The 8337-nt window shown below is 35.0% G+C and overlaps 2 protein-coding genes across 2 annotated transcripts; one reads left to right on the top strand and one right to left on the bottom strand.

Annotated features, from left to right (window-relative positions):
• Positions 1-602: 602 nt before the first annotated feature.
• On the bottom strand, positions 603-5261 carry LOC119609599 (FAST kinase domain-containing protein 1, mitochondrial; the record flags this gene model as incomplete). Its single annotated transcript, XM_037964443.1, is given in 9 exon segments — positions 603-1387; positions 1716-1825; positions 1886-1991; positions 1993-2010; positions 2091-2241; positions 2304-2583; positions 2642-2790; positions 2844-4171; positions 4730-5261. Coding segments are annotated over 9 exon segments (3329 nt in total), but the record flags the coding sequence as incomplete, so codon positions are not given.
• A 404-nt stretch (positions 5262-5665) lies between these two features.
• On the top strand, positions 5666-8117 carry LOC119609596 (myotubularin-related protein 2). The gene is given in 5 exon segments (XM_037964442.1): positions 5666-5681; positions 5745-6696; positions 6699-7385; positions 7443-7493; positions 7496-8117. Coding segments are annotated over 4 exon segments (1827 nt in total). The 5' UTR covers positions 5666-5681; positions 5745-5876; the 3' UTR covers positions 7765-8117.
• Positions 8118-8337: the final 220 nt, after the last annotated feature.

The following is an 8337-nucleotide window of genomic DNA, read 5'->3' as shown; positions in this document are numbered from 1 at the left end:
ACTGGGTTGTGACCTGATACATCTCTTACAAGATCATCCACAAATCGTTCGAAGTCTAGTATCGGTATATTTGGTGACGCATAACAGCTGTATACGTATATACCACCTATTTTTGCTCTTGCAAAACCTTCATGCTGCTCCTTCATACCCTCTTCTATGGCCTTGTTTCCACAAGCCCATACTGCGGCTCTTCCTGTTGAGTCTCTTTCCCAGACATTTTTGTCTAGATTTTATATTGTTCACAGACTATAGCTATGTCAGCCTTCATTTCAACAATGGACTGCGCAAGAAGGTCTTGCGCTGTTGCGCAGTGGTTGGTGTTTAATTGGATTAGTCTCATTTGTTGCTTTCGCTTAGTGCCCTTCTAAACACAGGGACTGTAGCTTCCTGCAACATGCCGAATATCCTCTGCTCCCCGCGATTTGCATAGTGGGCAGTTTGGTTCAGCTTTGCAATCTTTAGCAAAGTGGCCATCTGTTCCACATTTCCTACATTGCTTGGACCTATCGCTTGTCGCCTTACAATATTTTGAAATGTGGCCATATTCTAGACATCTAAAACATTTTGTCACATGTGATGACTTTCTAAGTCGACATACAGACCATCCAATTTTGATCTTTCCAATTTCAAGAGCTTTACGAGCTGCTTCCACTGGTAGGCTTATCTTGGCTATTTGGGTTCCCATAGGCGTTTTTCGTAGCGATTTTATTATATTCTTGTCTAGACTTGGTAGGTTTAGTTCCCGGGCTAAAGCTTCACAAATCTCGGACTCGATTGTAATATCATCCAAATCTTTACACTCAATAATAGTTTCCTCCTTTAGTGTTTTCACTGTAACATTTCCATTCAATGATGATACGACTTTATCTCTAAATCTTTCGTCTACATTACTATTTGTTGTTTTAAGTTCCAAAAGAAGGTCCCCTTTTTGCGTCCTTCTTATTTTCTTCACCTCCTCTCCTAGAGTTTTAAGTTCCGGATCAGCTTTAATTTTTCGTAAGATATCAGCATACGAGATCTCTCCTTTGGTAGATATAATCATTACATCTGGTTTAGGTCTTTTAAATTTTCTCTTTTTTGTTTTCTTGACCAAATTCCACTTGTTGTTCTGAGGAAGTTCTGCCTGAGTCGATATAGTGTCACTAGTTTCGATTTCCTCTTGTACCACATCAGGTTGGTTTTTCTTCTTCGGTGACCTTTTTTGCCTCTTTGGAGCCGTGCTTTTAGGGGTTTCATCATCTATTTCCCTGTCACGTTTGGCATCTTTTTTAGCGGGCGTTTGTTGGGGTGCCTGAGTCTCCATTCCACTTTTGTTGTTTTCAGCCACCTCTTTCGTCCTTTCATTGCGCAGTTCGTTGTATGTTCGTCTTATTTGCCTAACTTGGTCCTTTATGGCGTTGTGGATGTTGTTTCGGCCCTTCTATCTATCTATCTATCTATCTATCTATCTATCTATCTATCTATCTATCTATCTATCTATCTATCTATCTATCTATCTATCTATCTATCTATCTATCTATCTATCTATCTATCTATCTATCTATCTATCTATCTATCTATCTATCTATCTATCTATCTATCTATCTATCTATCTATCTATCTATCTATCTATCTATCTATCTATCTGACATAATCATTTTAGTTTTTTGGGTACTACTTCTAGATCGATTAGCGGAGTCTGGACAAGTTCCTCAGTAGTAATACTTTTTTCTTACCTGATAACCATATGGCGTCGTATGATTACATCTTATATACGACTCATTTTTAAGTAAAGCTGTCAATAAACCTTTAACATCTCGACTGAAACGGGTTTCCGTGGGAGTTTCTATAAATATAACAATTAAACTTAAAAAATAGCTAATTGTGTAAAAGGATAAAAACATACTTTTGCTAATTTGTGCTTCAATGAAATTTTGTTGGAACCAAGGAACATTAGCTTCGGGAAAATCTAAGCAAACACTGCGATTCAATTGCATAACAATATTAAGTACAACGTTCGGGATAAGTGGCCTTTTCAGGAATATAAAAATATGTATGTACGTGGAGAAATAAATATTTATATTAAAGTTATAATGTATTTTTTTAATTACCTTAGAATAACACATTTGAATTTCTTCTTCGACTCGTTGGATAAATTTAACACAAAATACTTTATTTATAAGTTCTTCAGGTATAGTCTTATAAAAACATAAAGCTAAACAGGCTTGAACCAAAGCCAAACCACTCATATAATTAAAATCTCTGCAAGAGAAATAAAAACAATATAAATATAACACATTCTCCTTTTACTTTAGATAATTCACCTTAATAATATCGCGCCCGCATAATGCAAAGCATCATAAGACTGCGGTGTATAGCCTAAATTGTAAGTACAAGTCAAAAGTTTTTCCACCGTTTCACCCACAACATGTTCATGATTTGTCTCTAGATAGGTGAACATATTTTCGAGTATTTCAGGCACTAAATAATTAGTGGCTAGGAAATTATAGGACATATCTTTAATGATGCGTGAATTTAAGTCTTGACATTGTATTTCTTTGTACTTTTGCAGGGTTTTGTGATAAATTACACTATTCTTTAAGCCTGTAAGTAGATAGTATTAGTATTTTGATAGAATTTTGGATTAAACATTCCAACTTACTTCTCCGATTACTTAAGGTACGTACTAACATATTTAGATCGGTTACGGTTAGTTCTTCATCATTTAAATGCTTTTCTATGCAGGCGGTTAAGACGCTATCAATGGTGGATAATTGCATGCCTACTAATTGGGGTAATTGATGACGATATCTGGATAACATGAGAGTTAAAAAATTATATTTCATAAATTTTTTTTAAATTACCTCATTTCCAATGAAATCTGCAGACCGCGACTAATTAGAAAACAATCAGTTGGTGTAAATTGATCACCCATTGTTATAATTTTTGATAGCAAAATATTCGGATATTTTTTCCAACTATACGGTGTATGACCATAAGCCAAAACAAACGAGGCCAAACGAGCAAATTTCTGTGGTATTCTACCGGCTAAATCATGTTCAATAAATCTCATACACAATTGACTCAACTTCTTTTCCAAAACGGTGTGTCTATAGGTGCCACCCAGATTATTATTGAAATTCATATAACGATGACAATGTCGTAAGAAACGTAAATGTGTTTCCTCTTCGGGTATAGTCTCTAGCTCGGCCACAACACCATTCCAGTAGGCATTACAAATTTTATTGTCTGATATTTTCAAACCTCTTAAGGTGGTGAAAAGATGACCGGTAGAATTGTTTAATTGCCAAGATTCGGGAGATGATATTAAAGCTTTGAAGGCATTTATCAAAGTCTCCCTACGATGAGGCTGGGCAAAGGGTACAAAACAAGCCAAAGTTTCGGGAGTCATTTGTTTGCTCAATAAATCTTCCACAGCTTCGGCTAAGGGTTCATGTAAAGCAGCCGGTTCCATGTGATATTGATAGATGCGACAAACATTTTTCAAATCATTAGCATCTAATTGTTTGATACCAGTTTGTAGAGTTAATAGTAATTCTCGTATCAGGGGCTCATGTTTATGAGACCATACCGTCATATTTAATAGATTTAAAATTTTTATAACAGTCTTCGGTGTAGTGTTGGAAATTTGTCCTGATTGTATTAAATCGAATACTTTACTCTTATATAACTCAATCATTTCATCGGTAATTAAGGTTTGTAAATTAAACATGCATATGGCAATCATGCGAGCCTGCTCCTCACTTTTACACATTTCAATGTGTTGCCGTAAATGTCTCATAAAATTGGCGCACAACATGGGAGTAAAGAAATCCCTACCGGTATTAATGCCCACGACTAGGCGAGACAATGTCGGTAGGCTTACAATATCTTCAGAGGTTTCTACTTCATTGAGAGCTTTTATTAATAATTTTTGTAATACTGGATCCGTATTTTCCACACCCATTTTACGCAAATACAAGTAGCAAGTGCTTAATTCATTTGCATCTAATTCAGCAACATATTCGCTGAGCAGGGGTAACAGATATTCCATAAAAGTTCGTTCCTTTAATTGTTGTTGATGATAAGCGCCGGAATTAGTTTGTCTATTAAACATCCATAACAAAATCACGCATTGAACTATGTGTTCTTTATGCAAATGGGATTTTTCGTATTCAAGAATATTTTTTAGCTGTAGAAAGAAAAAGGAAGCAGCTTTTAACTAATTAGAAAGTAGGATGTGTGAATAAGTTTTAATTAAAAATATCTAAACTCCTGGTAGAAAACCAATGGTGCAGGATATGTATACTTCTCTTCTACTAGACTTGAATAAACAGAGTGACTCTTCAGTGCATTATTGGCTTCTTGAATACCACGAAATAAGATCCTCTTCTTTTTCATCCGTTGAATTATGAATAATTTTTAATTTTTTTTCAAATTAGGATTTGCGCAATATTTTGTTTTTTGTTTTCCGAAATGAATCAGAACATTTTAGTATTTTTTAATTAAAATTGTTATCTTTATATCGCTAATACACACTTCCCTAAACAATCACAAGCACCTAATTAAACACGAATTATCCGTTGATAAAGTTTAATAATAGCTTTTTTAAAAATAGCACAACAAATTGTTAACTATTTTCAAAGCTGATGCAAAATATAATAGTTGTGTCCAAGAGGGACAAGAATTTAAATGTATATTAATTAGATCAAATAAACAGTTGGTCCCTGAATTTCCTTTATTTTCTTACCTCTTCAATGCTGCCGCATGAATTCAATTTGTTCATTATATCATCTCCTTCTTCGTACAGCAATTGTTTTAAATTGTAATTTTGTGTAAATGTATCCACTTCTTCCGAGCCATTTAAACTTGCTTCATCTTCCACCTCCGACATATCCAATTGCTTACCCTGACTTCCTCCCTGTTTAGCATTATCACTATATAATCTTGTACTCTTATTCCAAGCACCCACATGTGTAGGATTCCTTGTGGTATATTGTGTAGTTGTTGCTGTATATTGTCTAATACTCTGACCGGCGGTTTCATTTGTACTGTTGTTTATAAAACTGGCCGTTAATAATTGCAATTGTTGTTTTTGCCACAATCGCACAATTATTTTAAATTGCTGTTTTGCCAATAATGTGGTATACATATTTGTTATTAACGTTTTAATTCAGTAATTGTTAAAAATTTTGCAATAAATAATTGCGCTTCAATAAATCCACATTTTTTTGGCTACTCTTTGGTTTTTTTCTTTATTTACAAAAACATTGATCAGCTGTGAGAAAAACATATATGACGTTAGTTGGTAATGCTGCCAGATAATAAGTATGAAATGCAGCAGAAAATAAACACCAATTGTTTTTATGTAAATATTTTTAAAATAAAAGAAATAGTGTTATTAACAATTTTTTCTTGAAAAATATAGCAACTTAATTGTTTAGTTTCAATATACATTTGTTTGATTTTTTAAGAAATTGTTTTAATTTTAATAACGGTTGTTTTCTTTTCACTCCCAAGTGGCAACATTGTTTCTTTTTAAGCGCCTTGGCGAAACATCAAATTGTTTTTTGATTGGGTTAGTAAAAAAAACTCACACCGCATATATACATGTGAGTTTTTTCACTAACACAATCAAAAAACTTACCGCTTGAGTCAAACAAATTTGATGTGTGGCCGTGTAGCTTTATACTTTTCAATAGGTAAACAATCCAGCGTTGCTTAAAAAATGTTACTAAATTCTTATTGAAATTCATTACACGTAGAACATCTCTGGAGTCAATTGTTTATCAGTGAACAATAAAGCAGAAATAGAAAATAAAGTGAAAATTTTTAATAAAAATATAATAGTTAACAAAAGAAATGGATATAAAGAAAGTATAGATGTCACCAATAATATGGTAGACAAAGTGATATCGAAAAATGCCAGCACAAACTCATTGGACACGGATTCTAAGTCCAGTTCGATTGGCTCGAAACATGGTGCGGAAATGGGCACAACGAAAGACACACCCTTTACCTATTTAGAGGGAGAAGAAGATCAGGATCAGAAAAATGATGTTACCTATGTATGTCCCTATAGGGGACCAGCTTATGGGGCATTAACTATAACAAATTATCGGTTATATTTCCGTTCTCTGCCTTTGCGTGACCACGAGCCACCAGTAGTGGTGGATGTGCCTTTGGGTGTAATAGCTCGGGTGGAAAAGATTGGTGGTGCCACTTCTAGGGGAGAAAATTCGTATGGTATTGAAATATTTTGCAAAGATATGAGAAATTTACGTTTTGCCCACAAGCAACAAAATCATTCCCGGAGAACAGTATTTGAAAAGCTGCAATCGTATGCTTTTCCTTTATCCTACAGTGGACGTTTATTTGCCTTTGCTCATGCTGCCGCAGTGGGTAGCTCTCAGCCTGGGGAAAATGGTTGGGCAGTTTATGAACCTTTGGCCGAATTGCGACGTTTGGGTGTGCCCAACGATATGTGGAGGGCTACTAAGATAAATGAAACTTATGGGGTGTGCGATAGTTACCCAGCTGTATGGGCCGTGCCAAAACAAGCTTCAGATGATTTCCTGCGTAGAGTGGCACAATTTCGTTCTAGATGCCGTTTGCCGGTATTGTCGTGGATGCATCCCAGATCTCAGGCTACTATAACTAGATGCTCCCAGCCTTTGGTGGGTGTGGGAGGTAAACGTAGTGCTGATGATGAGCAGTATTTGAACTATATATGGAAGCTAATGCCCAGTCGGACAAATTGGCCATTATGGATGCTCGGCCCAGTGCTAATGCTATAGCTAATAAAGCCAAAGGTGGTGGCTATGAGTCCGAGGAGGCCTATAAAAATGTGGAAATACATTTCCTAGACATACACAATATCCATGTAATGCGTGAAAGTTTGCGCAAGGTAAAGGAGGTTTGTTATCCAACTATCGATGACTCCAAATGGTTGTCATCCATTGACAACAGTTTGTGGTTAAAGCATATTAAATGTATTTTGGCGGGAGCTGTGCGCATAGTAGATAAAGTGGAAACTATGAGTACTTCTGTAGTAGTTCACTGTTCCGATGGCTGGGATCGTACTGCCCAATTGACAGCATTGGCTATGTTGCTACTCGATCCTTATTATCGCACTCTTAGAGGTTTTGAGGTATTAATTGAAAAAGAATGGCTTTCATTTGGTCATAAGTTCCAGCAGCGTATTGGACATGGTGATAATCGCCATTCGGATGCTGATCGTTCACCCGTATTTCTACAATTTATAGACTGTGTTTGGCAAGTGTCGCAACAATATCCAAATGCCTTCGAATTCAATGAACATTTCCTAATAACCATAATCGATCATTTATACTCGTGCCGTTTTGGCACTTTCCTCTGCAACACCGAGGCTGATCGGATACAAGAAGGTGAATATTATTTTCCATTTCTAATAAATTACATTAAATAAATAATTTTATTTTCAGATCTCAAACACAAAACCATTTCTTTATGGACCTACATCAATTCCTCTTTGGATCATATTTGAATCCTTTGTATCCCTCATTCACCCAGGGTGCCCAGACTATATTGCGTCCTATTGCTAGTATGCGTATTGTTAAGATTTGGAAAGGTCTTTATTGTCGTTGGAATCCCAGCATGAGGCCTCAAAATAAAATTTATAATCGCACACGTGAGCTATTGGCTCTGCAGGAACAATTGGTTAAACAAGTTAGCGAGAAGCGTATGAAGGCCAATATGCGTCAGACGATTCAGGCTTCCACACGTCTGGCCTCACCCATGCATTAAGGGTATTTCTTTTGGGTCATTCTTTCAAACAGTAATTATATACACATTTTTTTCTTCCTTTTCATAAGCATACGAAATATACTTTTAATTAATTTAATTATTTTATATTGATTATCTTCATATCTTATTAAAATTTGTTTATGTCGTTAAAAAAATCTCAAATATAATGGATTTATATTTATATATTATAATAAATATTTACTACTTTAATTATAAAGTTATTGTTATTTTGAATAAACAAAAGCACCTACGATTTATCCTACGAGATATTCAAATCCTATCATATCTTGACAAAACATACACGAATTATTAATCTTAGAATAAATGTTTCTTGGTATTATCAACCTTTAACAGACCCAGCAGTCGCAAACCCTGAAGATAGATAGATAGGTAGATAGAAAGATAGATAGATAGATAGATAGATAGATAGATAGATAGATAGATAGATAGATAGATAGATAGATAGATAGATAGATAGATAGATAGATAGATAGATAGATAGATAGATAGAACTAACTAACTAACTAACTAACTAACTAACTAACTAACTAACTAACTAACTAACTAACTAAC

Source organism: Lucilia sericata, unplaced genomic scaffold (assembly GCF_015586225.1).
Source record: "Lucilia sericata isolate MDLA Ls3-8-SP2 unplaced genomic scaffold, ASM1558622v1 Contig001012F_arrow, whole genome shotgun sequence".
Taxonomy (NCBI): Eukaryota; Metazoa; Arthropoda; class Insecta; order Diptera; family Calliphoridae; genus Lucilia; species Lucilia sericata.
This window is presented reverse-complemented; position numbering and strand designations above follow the sequence as displayed.